General features: G+C 34.9%; 1 protein-coding gene and 2 non-coding genes across 3 annotated transcripts; all 3 read left to right on the forward strand.

The window, feature by feature from the left end:
* The first annotated feature begins 663 nt into the window (after positions 1-663).
* Positions 664-9314, forward strand: LOC104111097 (long chain acyl-CoA synthetase 4-like). Its single transcript, XM_009620699.3, has 19 exons — positions 664-1053; positions 1979-2042; positions 2144-2233; positions 2359-2415; positions 2989-3037; positions 3255-3331; positions 3728-3767; positions 3855-3949; positions 4096-4263; positions 4374-4484; positions 4555-4642; positions 4916-4982; positions 5556-5631; positions 5731-5848; positions 6616-6861; positions 6957-7096; positions 7598-7780; positions 8076-8195; positions 9083-9314. Exons 1-19 carry the CDS (start codon positions 905-907, stop codon positions 9116-9118), a joined length of 1974 nt encoding a protein of 657 aa, XP_009618994.1. The 5' UTR covers positions 664-904; the 3' UTR covers positions 9119-9314.
* Positions 9315-10016: 702 nt separating this feature from the next.
* On the forward strand, positions 10017-10087 carry TRNAG-GCC (transfer RNA glycine (anticodon GCC)). Its single transcript has one exon. It is a non-coding gene; the product is annotated as a tRNA-Gly (tRNA).
* Positions 10088-10091: 4 nt separating this feature from the next.
* On the forward strand, positions 10092-10176 carry LOC117280268 (small nucleolar RNA snoR114). Its single transcript, XR_004510763.1, has one exon. It is a non-coding gene; the product is annotated as a small nucleolar RNA snoR114 (small nucleolar RNA).
* Positions 10177-13751: the final 3575 nt, after the last annotated feature.

Here is a 13751-nt window from a genome sequence, read left to right on the forward strand (position 1 = left end):
TAATAGTCAAAATTAGTTATTTAATAATAATAACTAGGGGGTGATATAATAAAATTACAATATTATTTATTGTTTGAGTGTGTCAATCATTTTTCAATATTTTGGATTTATAATAGTCAAAATTATTTATTTAATAATAATAATTAGGGGTGATATAATAAAATTACTATATTATTTATTGTTTCGGTGTGTCAAGTCAATAATAAATAAGTAAACTTGAATCGAGTGAATATAGTACTTTAAAAATTGATGGTCAAAGAATAACTTCTTTGACTTCCCAAATATTAATAGCGCCACTTAAAACTAGGGAATTTTAATTACTAAAACTTAGGTAATCTCTCGCTCACTTTAATTAATTTTTGGATAACTTCACACATATTAAGAAATTCACTTTTTAGTATTAATTAACAACGAAATTGACCATATTAATATTAATTTGTTCATTAAAAATACAAAAAAATCCTCCTCTAAGGACAACTTTAAAAAAAATTTAATTTTTTCTTGATATCTAAAAAAAAAATTAAATATTATGGACCACGTAAATTAATTAATGTGGATGGATGGATTAACGTCAAATAGTTTAAACTGCATGGGAGGAATATACTCTGCATACAGTTATATATATCGCACAAAATACTGAAAAGCTTTCCGTGAGACCCGTAATTCTGATAACCGTAACTTCCCTTTCTCCATTGAAACTACATTTTCACGTAAACAAAAAACAATCTCATTTCTCCAAAATTAATCCTCAGAAATTTGACACAAATTTATGAAAATTTGTATATGTTTTAATTAATCGGTGTACCCACATTTGCAATCTTCTTCTATCTAGTGAAGGAATTGCACGTGAAAAGCTATATATATATATATTTGACAGTTTGTGAGAATTATTGTGGGATCGGAGATGGCGGAGAGGTTTATAATCGAGGTTGAACCGGCTAAGCCAGCTAAAGACGGAAAACCGTCAGTTGGACCGGTTTATCGGAGTTTATTCGCTAAGGGCGGGTTTCCACCTCCGATTGAAGGCTTAGATAGCTGTTGGGATATTTTCCGGTAACGAAAAAAAACAGTAATTTACTGCAAAATTTTGATTAAACTGCTTGTGGATTTTACGTTATAATTTGATTGACTAAATGTTACTTAATATCTACGTTGAATTTATTGGATTAGTTCGCAAAAAAGGTGTAGTATTTTAGTTTCATACATTTGATCATTGGTGTAGTTCTCAGATTGATATTTGAATTTTTTCGTACTTAGATATGTAGTCCGATTTTATTTCATACACTAAGTGGAAGTGTAGCATTTTTATATATTTGATGAGCAGAATGATTTTTGACCTTTCACTTTTTTTTTCCTTCAAAATCTTCACACAAAAGTAGCTATCTGTGCCTTTTGGCTGTTAATTATGTGCATAATAAGAGGCTTGCTTCAAGCAGAAATATCATTCAGTTCATGCTAATTGAATGCATGCATAAATTGTGCCATTCAATTATGCTACCTTACATGCATATGGTGACTACACTTTTAATCTCAGCTATTAGTTGCCAGTTTCACTTGAAAATCTTTCAAAGAAACTCTAATTATGACACTATTAGTTTTGTGGTTTTCAGAGAGGCTGCTTAGAATTATGCCACACTTTCTACTCCTTCTTCAGTGAAGATATCTTCTAAGTAAATTAGTCATAATTTTCAAAAGCATATCACTTCCAATGTGCCTTATTTTAATACTAAGCTATGGCTTTAGCAATTTGAGCTGTAATTGGCTATTTGCATAATACTTTTTAACTTAGAATAAAAAAAGTAAAAAATGGCAGTCCGGTGCACTAAGCTTCCGCTATGCGTGGGGTCCGGTGAAGGACAGGACCACAAGGGTCTATTGTACGCAGCCTTATCCTGCATTTCTGCAAGAGGCAGAAAGCTTGTAAAAGTTTGCTGTCTGATATTGGAACTTATAGATGCTTTCTTGTTCTATGTCACAGTATGTCAGTGGAGAAATATCCCAACAACCGAATGCTTGGCCGCCGTAAGATTGTGGATGGAAAGGTATGTTTTACTACACATTAGTTTCAAATCCTACTTTCAAAGGACTTTAGTTTTCTGAACTAATGTTAGCTGTTTCTTGTATTTGTTGCTCTTATCTTCAGCCCGGAAAGTATGTGTGGACGACTTACAAAGAAATATATGACATTGTCATAAAAGTAGGAAATGCCATCCAGAACTGTGGTGTAGAACAAGTAAGTTTCCAACTCTCTTTATCCTCTGTTTATTTTGATAGTTCCACTTATCGATTTCTGTTGCCTGTTTATTATTGTTCATCCCCTTGATTTTCTTTACTTTTTCAATTTGACTTCTGATTTAGGGAGGAAAATGTGGTATTTATGGTGCCAACTGCCCTGAATGGATTATAAGCATGGAGGTATTGCCCTTTCTGTTGCTTATTTTGTGTATGTCTGAAGCGTTTCATGTTGTCCTCCTTTTTCTTCTTTTTGTTTTCTCTGTTTTTCGCTTTTTAGTTTTCTGCATTGTGAATGTACATCTACGAGAGAGGACTTCCATTACTGTTCTTCTAGGTCACGTTTTATTGGTAAAACTGTTATGTTTATAAATTGATGTTTATACATGGACATCTATATTCTATAACATGACAACCTTTGGATTGTACGTCTATTAATCAGTGTTTAGCTGGCTATCTTTTCGATTCTGAAGATGCCCGTGAAAATATTTGGCATCTGAATGATAAAGTCATTCTTTTTTCCTTTTTGCTTTAAATCCTAACATCTTTTGAATGACCACTTGCCTTTTATAACAAGATGCTTTTATTACTCTTCTTTTTTCCAAGTCCACTTTCAATCTTTCTGGGTTCCTATCTTCGCTGCTCACTATTTCTGCTATTGTTTTGTTATAACATCTATTGTTTGCCCGGATAGATGTTAGAAATTAAACCTTGTCTGTAATTCTTATTGACTCTGATAGCAACTTATTAATGCAGGCATGCAATGCTCATGGACTCTACTGTGTCCCTCTGTACGACACTTTAGGTATGTATTCTTCTTCTGTGATAATAGTGGCTCTGTGCTCTTCCTTGTGAATAGACTTAATCATCCTTGGTGTTACTCTTATGGATAATCGAAATGTTCTGGGCTCGTTCAAATGAGATGCGTGATCGTGCAGTTTGACTACCAAGAGGCTATCACATTTACCAGTCATGCTGATGTAATAACTAGTATATAATGATAATCTTTTTTATGTCTTAAGGTGCTGGTGCAGTGGAATTTATCATTTCCCATGCTGAGGTTTCAATTGCTTTTGTTGAGGAGAAAAAGGTTCCCGAGGTATAGACATGACATCCTAGGAGGTCAACTTTAAATAGACAGTCTTATATTAACTATTCAAACATCAAGTCTTGGATTCCATAAGCATGTTGATCCCCAAGCTACATATATATGACTTTCTACTGTGGAAGTGAAATTAACTCGCCCGTGCAGGATAAAGAATGATCTGCTTGAACTTCTATGCTGTTTTAAAAAGATTTAAATGTTTCAGACTTGGACATCATTTTTTATAGAACTTTCGATTATTATAGCTTTCAGAAATAAATTGTTCCAATAAATAGGATAATGACTAGAATGTTTCAAGAGATTGTTGTTTCAGAAGTTTATTAATGTTGAAGTTGGAGCTATGTTGTTGGGATGTGCTTCTTACTAAAATGTGCTCTTATTCTTTTTCAGCTTTTGAAAACATTTCCAAATGCAGCGAAGTACTTGAAGAGTAAGTCAATTGTAATTTAGTTTTCTTTTTTCAGAAGTGTGAAATATGTCATCTTATGGCAAATTGTTTCCTGTTCTTAATCACCAGCGGTTGTGAGTTTTGGGCATGTTACTCCTCAACAAAAGGAAGAGGTTGAAAAGTTTGGAGCGGCTCTCTTTTCCTGGGATGAGTTTCTACAACTAGTAAGACTTCTCTTTTCAAAGGATACGTATATTTTCTTGGGTTTATACTGATTGATGCACCCCTTTCCTACCTTTTTGAACATCACATACTTATATGACTTCAATATTCCCTATAAGTTAAACATCACACCTCTCACTATGTGCAGGGAAGCAAAAATCAGTATGACCTTCCAGTGAAAAAGAAGACTGATATTTGCACAATAATGTATACTAGTGGAACGACTGGAGAACCCAAGGGTGTGATGATTTCGAATAATAGCATTGTTACTCTTATAGCTGGAGTGAAGCGTTTTCTTGAGAGTGTACATGAGGCGGTGAGATATATGTTCTTTCTATTTTCATGTGCTTCGAAGTAAAGGATAGCCAAAGTTTTAATCTCCCTTTTGAAAATGTGTTTCTTTGATCTAACGTTTTCGTATTGCAGTTGAACGTGAATGATGTATATCTCTCATATCTTCCCTTGGCGCATATCTTTGATCGGGTGATTGAAGAATGTTTCATTAGTCATGGTGCCTCAATTGGATTTTGGCGAGGGGTAAGATCTCCACATCTTCTATGAAAATTATGACAGAGCTTATCTTATGCACTTCTTATCATGTTTGCAGGATGTCAAGTTACTAACTGAAGACATTGGAGAGCTGAAACCAACTGTCTTCTGTGCAGTACCTCGGGTATTAGACAGAATATATTCAGGTAATATCTTTACTGCTCCCTTACAATTGATTCATCTAAAGTGTCAAACCTTTTCTCCTAATCACCAATATAGACCTCCCTTTCTAATGAAATCCGTGTGTTGGACTGGAGTATCACTGCACTTTAGATATGACTAACTGCAGAAATCGCGTAGACATAAAATAAATAAATACTGTGGAATTTTCTTCTTTCTACTGGTGTACTTTTGACTTTGTGCATTTTTGTAAGTTAAAATTGTGTGCGCATTTGACTAATTGCAATGATCATTCTCAGGTTTGCAACAGAAAATTTCTTCAGGGGGTCGGCTAAGGAGCACCCTGTTCAATATTGCATATGCTCGGTAAGTTCTGTTCCATGTTTCTCATTTCAATTAGAGTAGTTAAGAGATGGAAAACTTTTTTGTTGATGCAAACATCAGTGTCTTAAACTCGATCTCTGAGCTTTCTAAGGCGCTTCATTTGTCTTTATGATGATCGAAAGTAATCAAAAAAGTTCAAAAAAGTCTTTATGATGATCGAAAAAATATTAAGTTGTCCCATCTGCTGCCAAGAAAGGTACTGCATCTATGGTTGGAAAAAGATGCATCTGATGATAGCGCCTTTTGATATTTGTCCATACCTTTTTACTTATATGGCTAAAATATGGGTGTTTCACATTGTGGGATTTATACCTGTACAGTTGTACAATTCTAGCACTTTCTGTTCTACTTCCAGACACTTAAAGATTAGTACTCTAAGTCAATACGAGTGTTTTCATCTTTGAATCGATTTTCCATAGAAGTGCATTTGGTTGGATTCTGTATAGTTGAGAAGACATTTGGTTCCGTTTTTTTGTTTAGCATGAATATTGAATCTTATTTGAGGTATTTTCTATTGGAGGCTGCATCATACTAACATTTTTTGAAATTCTGCAGCAAACTTCAATATTTGAAGAGTGGGTGTAAATATCACGAAGCATCTCCAATTTCCGACAAAGTTGTTTTCAGTAAGGTGGTGGAGATACTCTAGTAGCAGCTACTATATCTTCTCTTTTTGCTTCCTGTTGTACCAGTAAATATGTAACTTTAGTTGCATTTGCTGATTGCTTAGGTAAAAGATGGGCTAGGAGGCAAAGTGCGCCTTATATTATCTGGAGCAGCACCTCTCTCATCTCATGTAGAAGCTTTTCTGCGAGTTGTTGCATGTGCTCATGTTCTTCAAGGATATGGTATTTTATCGTAACCCTCACGTTAATTCCACTGATGATGTTAAACTTATAGTCATGCTTCATCCCGGAAAATCTCAACGGCCTTAATCTGTTTTTATTTTATTGTTTGTAAAAAGATATGATAAATCTTATGGTTTATGAACTAGTCAGCGACATCATTTTAGTTGTTATGTTTGAGTGTTGACCAGTGTTATCAAAGGCGCGCTTAAAGTGCACATACGCCCTGAAGCGAGGCTCAAAACATGTTGAGCGCTTCGCCTCACTTAGCGGGCGCTTCAGTGTTGTCATCAAGGCTCTAACGCATACTTTTCCTTACCAATGAGCTTTATTCTGAAGAGGCGGCACTAAACAATTGATATTTCACTTTATTGTAAATTTTCTACAATTTCTTTGTCAATATATTTGGTATTCATGCTTATAGATATTAGTCTTGGACTACACATATATGTTTGTAGTTTTTCTCCATTTGCGCCTTTCTTCATTAAAGCCAACACTTTATTTGCGCTTAAAGCCCCAACAGACCTTACAGTTTTTTTGCGCTTTTCGCCTTTAATAACACTGGTGTTGACTATAGCTGAAATAGGTAAATCTGTTGAACTATTCGGCAGTAGCTTCCAATATAGTTTTACAGAAACTGATCTGGCATGGTAATTTAGGTTTCAGCTGAAATAGGTTTCTTTTTATTGCTGAAGTAATTGGATTGTCCTTCCGGATGATTTGCTAGTGTGTGTTCTTGCCAAAGCTGATGATTCAGGATTTATTTTTAGGTCTGACTGAAACATGCGCTGGTACATTTGTATCATTACCCAACCAATTTGATATGCTTGGTACGGTTGGTCCTCCTGTGCCCAATGTGGATGTGTGTTTGGAGTCCGTTCCTGAAATGGAATATGACGCTCTTTCAAGCACACCACGTGGAGAAATATGCGTGAGGGGAGACACTGTGTTTTCTGGTTATTACAAGCGTGAGGACCTTACGAAAGAAGTCATGATTGATGGGTGGTTCCACACAGGTTTTTCTGAATTCTTTTTTTGCGCTTGTATTTATAAATATCCTGCTTGTTAAAAAGTTTTAATTGGACTTGTCTCCGGAAAAATCTTTTGTCAGGGGATATTGGTGAGTGGCAACCAAATGGTAGCTTGAAGATAATTGATCGCAAGAAGAATATTTTCAAGCTATCACAAGGTGAATATGTTGCAGTCGAAAATTTGGAGAATATATATGGCAATAATCCTGTTATTGACTCAGTAAGTAGTCCCGTTAGATGCATTCTCTTCTTAACTATAGCAATTTGGTGACTTCATATGTGCATTTTATTTTCTAAACAAATAAGGTAGCACATTTTCATTTGTTATGTTCACTGCCTGTGGTCTATCTGTGTGGACACTATGCTGTTAAAAGGAAGAAGCATTATTCATATAGGCAGTGATATGTAATCTTAAAAGCAGACAAATTGTCTCCCGAGTCAAACTTAATGCCAATGCTTTCTGTAAAATTCTCTTAGCTTTGCCAATCTTTGCACCATGATATCCTAAGAGCTAGTGTTCCAGTTTTGGGCGTAATGTGATAAATATTAATATAGTACATAGCATATTGTATAAGTGTTAAGCCATCACATGCTGTACATATAAATATTTTTGGGGGCATAATCTAATGAATATTCATAAATAATAGAGCATATTGGTAAAACCTGTTATCCATTTTAGGCTCTACGATACTCATTTTTCTTTTTCCTTGATTGGCTTCAGATATGGATATATGGAAGCAGCTTTGAGTCTTTCCTTGTTGCTGTAGTTAACCCAAACAAACAAGAGGTTGAAAAATGGGCTAAACAGAATGGTGTCTCTGGAGATTTTAATTCCTTATGTGAAAATTCAAAGGTGAAAGAGCACATACTAGGGGAACTCACAAAAGCTGCAAAAGAAAAGAAGGTTAGTTCTCATCGCGGCTGTTTGCATAATGTGATAGGCAGTGGCGGAGCCACATTGAACCAAGTGGTGTCGAGCGACACCCCTTCGCCGGAAAATTAACTATATTGCTAGATAAATTTTTTTATTTTATGTATATTTACAATACGTTGACTCCCCATTGACTTTTCGATGTATCTAATTATTTATATTTTGATACTCTTTGATGAAAATTCTGGCTCCGCCACTGGTGATAGGTGCTCGTGTTGCGTTTGCAGAAAAGAAAAGCCTATGTTAACATGACATTTGTTTTTTGCAGCTGAAGGGCTTTGAGTTCATAAAAGCTCTACACCTTGATCCGGTGCCATTTGACATGGAACGCGACCTTCTGACTCCAACATTTAAGAAGAAAAGACCACAGTTGCTCAAATACTACAAGGTAAATTCTCTTTAATCTCCTGGTGAGAATGTTAATGTCCATGTGCAAATATTTCCATTTCCTCTTTTGGCTTCCTCTTTGTTTTGCTGCGGTTTTATTTGTTCTGTCGTGTCCAAAAAGTATGATTACTCTTTTCAACATCACGGTCTTCGTAAAGCCTTTGTGTACCGTTACATGCTCTTCACATAGATAACAATATAAACTTAATGGACATAAGAAAAGGAGTAGACATGCCCAATAATGTATTTTGTGGTCTTTAGCTCAGGTTTTAAAAAGGAAAGAAACTTCAGTAACTTTAACCTGTAGTTGACATGGAACAACCAAAGACTGTTCTTAGCATTTTCCATGTTTCAATCTGTCAACTTTAATTTGGGTCCTTTTATGTGCAATGCGTTTATGCATTTTTCTCAATGGAGCTTCATTTGCACCTAGTGTTGGCACTTTGCATATAATGAGTGCAACTTCAATACATTGACGGTGTAAAAGAATTTTTGCACCATCGGATCGCTTAAGAGATAACTATAGGTAACTGCTCCATGTAAGTGGTACTAGTTACCTCGAAACACTACTAGAAATTCGCCCATTTTCGATTGCACATCCCATTGGAAAATCATCAGAATTTGATGATTTCCGACGCCGTTCAGACGGATTTTTACCCGTCGGAATACAGCTAGTCGGAAAAGGCTTATGACGGTTGATCTATATTGATACAGCAATAATATATCACTATCATAAATGGGTTTAGGGATGGTAGTGTGTACGGAGACCTTACATCTATCTTGTGAAGATAGAGAAGTTGTTTCCGATAGACCATCGGCTCAAATCTTTTGATAATATTTTGTTGTTAGTTTACATGTTCTTTTCTGATCTGATTTTACTTTGTGCAGGACGTGATTGACACCATGTACAAGGATGCTAAATGAACTTACAAGGCTGAAACTAGCAGCTTTTCTTTTTAACTTCACCTCCCTCTTTTTTGGTTTTTGTACTGTACATATCACTCAAAGATGATGAGATTGTTTTATCAAACTGGATCAGCCTGTAATACAAGGGAAGATATTTTTTACTGGTTTGCTTTAGTTTAAAGCTGAAAATGCAATAACAGGGATTTTTTAAAAACCTAGTACTCCTACTAACTATTTCATTATTCTATTGGATATCTTTGGTAAAAACTTATACGCACAAGATATTTATATCAACATCTACTAATTTACTATTTTTAAGTGATAAATTAAAGTGAAAATATGTATTGATTAATTATAAATTAGTGATAATTATGTTTGTAAAGATATGTGTCATGTATTTATTGGTTTGGTATAAATATCCGATATGAATAGATGTTTACGGACATGGTTGAAGGATGCATTCATTATGTAAACCAGTTACGTGGATCATGCATTCATGAGTTGTACGCTCCATTGGACATATCTTGTTGATGAATGTTTTCGATGAAAAAAAAAAACATTTCTGTGGATTATGTTGGACGGGTCAAAGAATTGTTTGAACTTAGCCGGAAAAGAAGCTAGTCGGCTACTACCGCGAACAATGACGAAACTAGGAATTTCTTCAATGGTGTTCAAATTTGAAAGAAGTGAAAAAAATTCTCGACAAAAGGGTGTTCAATATGTGTTATATACCTCTAAAACGTAATATTTTACCTATATACACAGTGTAATTTTTCGGCGAAGGGTGGTCACTTATGAGCATGTGGCTTCGCCCATGCCGGCGAAGTCCGCTTGCTCCGGAGTTTTATACTATTTATGTCTTCAAGTGCAAAAGAAATAGTTTGTAAATGATTTCATGTTGTTATAGGACAACAAGGCACCAGTGGTCTAGTGGTAGAATAGTACCCTGCCACGGTACAGACCCGGGTTCGATTCCCGGCTGGTGCAATTAGAGCTGTGATGATTATTGCACATGCTGTGAGACTTGGGTCTTCACACCTTTCTGATATAAGATGAAAATCTGTGGTTCTGAGCTCTTCTTTTATTTCTTTTTAGTTTCATGCTTTTTATTTTTTTTCATTAAAACTAGTACTCCTTAATTTTTCAAAATCACAGTAACAGGTTAAACGTAATAATCTTTATACCTAGTGGGTAAGCGAGTTTGCAAGCTCATTAAATTATCACAAGACGCTGTTTTGTGAATGTTTATAACCTATAATGCAATGCAAGTGAAAAAATAAAACACTAGTATTAATTTAGAGCTTAAGACCTAAAACTAATGAGAATGTGATTTTCTATTAGTTATCACTAAACACTGCGGTGTTGTCACTGTTCTTTGAGTCGAGGGTCTATTGAAAACAGTCTTTTTACCTTCACAAAGTAGGGGTAAAGTCTGCGTACACATTACCTTCCCCAAACCTCACTTGTAGATTACACTCGGTTTGTTGTTGTTGTTGTTGTTGTTGTTGTTACTCTTCCATATCCTTAATCAGAAGTCTTAAATTCGAGCCTTGAATATCGAGCCGCCCTTGGTAGGCAACACTTTACCTTCTAAAGTAGGACTTTCCAGTATGAATTCAGATTAGTCGGACTCCAAAGTGGATACCAAACATCGAGGGGGAAACAATTTGTCTTGTTGGTTATCTGATCTTCTAATTTCTACACTAATTGCCCATTTGCCTTTCCCTAAAGGGAATAGTGTTTGAAAAGTGTTAGTTAAAAATTCAGCCGCACCCTGTATTTACACTAAACGAAGTAATTTAACCCTTATCAAGCAGTAAATTTTAAAGTGAAAATACACATAATTTAACTATTTGGTTAAGCATAATGTGTATATAACTTGTACTCACTGATTTGATGCGAGTAAATATTTACCTTCAAATTATATGATTGTTTCGTACTGGATTTCGGTTCGAACATCCAACTCGAATTTTTTAAAGTCATTCTCTAGCTTTGATATGTATATCTTATGAATTTTGATACGCAAACATATCGAAATATATTATTAACTTATGTTTATTACGTCGGTGTAATATTTGTTAATGAATACTAATGACTTCAATCTAATCTAATTTGCTGCAACAAGTTAAGTATTAATCCAATCAATTATTAATATGTTAACAAAAACCGAGTAGCCACTAGGACTAGTCCGCTATAGCTTATATGGATAGTTCAATGTGTTCATCGGCGCTTACCCTAAAATTTGGATTAATCAAAGCACATTAGCATGACATACTTTTTTATCCGAATTGGGATTTAAAACGAGACTCGTCCTTCAGAGAATAGCTAAGGCCAATCCGGTAAGATCCAATATAGATTTAACTTTCGATTCACTTGTGAAATTCGAGCGATTTGGGTTTAGTAATAACAAACAATTTAGAGGGGCAAAAAGGTCTGCAAGTGATAAGACCAAAAAGGTCGGTTTCAAAGTTTAGAAAATGATAAATTTTTCTAACCGACCATTGTTGCTTGGGTCCAAAATGTACCTTTTTCAAAAATATTCCAAGAAAAATTGACAGCTCATATATACATGTTTTTTTTTAAAAATAGTGACCCCTTGAATCCTTGATTAGACAATATAGTCATCTCTTCTTCTATTTTACTTCTAACAACAATATTATATGCGGTTTGAAATTCAATGAATAATAATGTAGTTTTCGACCATTCGATGAAAATAAGGTCGTTCGTTTATATTTTTCTGGCCACATAAATACCCAATTTTTTTCTACAATAGGGTTAAAAGTTTTAACATATACATCATATCACTACTAGAAAACTGTCAAAATTCGTCTAGAGCATACCGATTGAAATTGGTCGGAAAAAAAACGATCAAAATCTGTCAGAAACTAAGTACATTGGTCGAAAAATTCAAATAACAAATTGTACATAAATATACCACCACACTCGGTCGGAAAATGTGGTCCCACAAAAAAGAAAGTTTGATTTATCTAACACAGTTGAAAATTCTGACCGATTGCAGTCGAAAAATGGTCAATTTTGACCAAAGCCTGGTCAAACTTGCATTCTATCTACCAAAGAAAAGTTTAATTAAAAATATTATAGAATACCGATCGATGTCGGTCGGAAATTCTAATTTATTTTTTTCCGCCCAGTGTCAATTATTTTTTTTGATAACAAAAAAATATTTTTAACATGATTACCGACCAAAATCCATCGGTATTAGTGGTCAAAATGGTCAAACACTTATAGATTATTGTTATATACAATCTCCCCTCACACACACACACACATATGTGTGTGTGTATGTATACACAATTAATTAAATATTATATAGTACATATAATTAATTTGTATCTAAGTCGGTCGGTTTTAAATTAAATAATTTATTTTAAATTTAAAATTATATTATCGACCGATTGCGGTCGGAATTGTTGTGATCAAACGGTCAAAGGCCACTTAAACATACCGACCGAATTTTCCGATCGATTTCGGTCGAAAATTTCCAAATTATACCTACCAGAGACGGGATTCTTCCCAATTTTTCTCTTTTCTCTATATTTCTTCTCCTCCTCTTCCACTCGCGATTCCCCTAAATCCCCACCCAAAATCAACTCCTATCTCTCACCTCACCCAAAAATAAAGCCCCTAGAAGTCTCCCTCACCTCCCTCGCCACTGTTCCTCGTCGGGTCGTCGCCACTACCCCTATAACCACTCAAATTATTAAATTTACTATATTGTTACTAAAGTTTATTATGTGACTTAAACTATAAATTAATTTGAATACTCAATTAATATAACATGCAATTTATTTGTTCTCAGTGTAGATGGAATATCATAGTGGAATGTATAACAGGAATTATTCTAATTGCCGATTTTTTAGGGAGGAATTTATAGAAGGGGTTAATGAATTTATTAGGCATGCAATGTCACTTGAGCCATTTCAGTTTGGAGGGATGATTAGGTGTCCTTGTGTGAAATGCAAGTGTTAGTATATTTTGGGATCGGAGGATGTTAAGACTCATCTTTATAGAAAGTGGTTTTTGGATAATTATTTTTTGTGGACTAGTCATTGAGACGTTGATGGTCCTAATGGTGTATTTCATAACATAGTTGTTGGTGAAAGTAGTATGTTGGTGGGGAATAACGTTCAGCATCCTAGACACCATGAAATGGTTGCAGATGCTTTTGGGATGCACTTCGAGTTTGGACTCCATGAAATTGTTGAACAAGCTCCTAACGAAGAGGCAAAATATTTTTATGAACAGTTAGAGGCCGCTAGTTGTCCACTAAGTGAAGGGAGTATGCATTCTGAGTTGTTTGTTGCAGTTAGATTATTAAGTATCAAATCAGATACCAATATTTCTCAAGCTTTCATTCGCCTTATGAGTGAATTAGTTGACCCAGCTTTCAACTTTCAATATTTCAATAATTTAATGTCCTTCAAGGTCAACTGGCCAATCTTCTTGCTAGTGGTGCTTTTCTGATTCCCCGGTCTCGTGAGTCTTCCAATCCTTCTCGTCGTGATCCTTCGAACCATGCCGACGATGAAGCTTGTAGTAGTGGAGATGGAGATGATGTAGTACAAAACACTCGTTGAATGATGTTTGAAGTTTTAACTTGTGAAATGTTTTGTTGTTGGATTTTTTGAAA

This window comes from Nicotiana tomentosiformis, chromosome 12 (assembly GCF_000390325.3).
Source record: "Nicotiana tomentosiformis chromosome 12, ASM39032v3, whole genome shotgun sequence".
NCBI lineage: Eukaryota > Viridiplantae > Streptophyta > Magnoliopsida > Solanales > Solanaceae > Nicotiana > Nicotiana tomentosiformis.

Bases quoted from the DNA above. Each gene is read 5' to 3' on its own strand.
- LOC104111097 (XM_009620699.3), top strand. From the start codon at position 905: ATGGCGGAGAGGTTTATAATCGAGGTTGAACCGGCTAAGCCAGCTAAA. The intron at 3,038-3,254 runs GTATGTATTCTT...TTATGTCTTAAG, and splicing joins CCCTCTGTACGACACTTTAG to GTGCTGGTGCAGTGGAATTT. The intron at 4,643-4,915 runs GTAATATCTTTA...GATCATTCTCAG, and splicing joins ATTAGACAGAATATATTCAG to GTTTGCAACAGAAAATTTCT.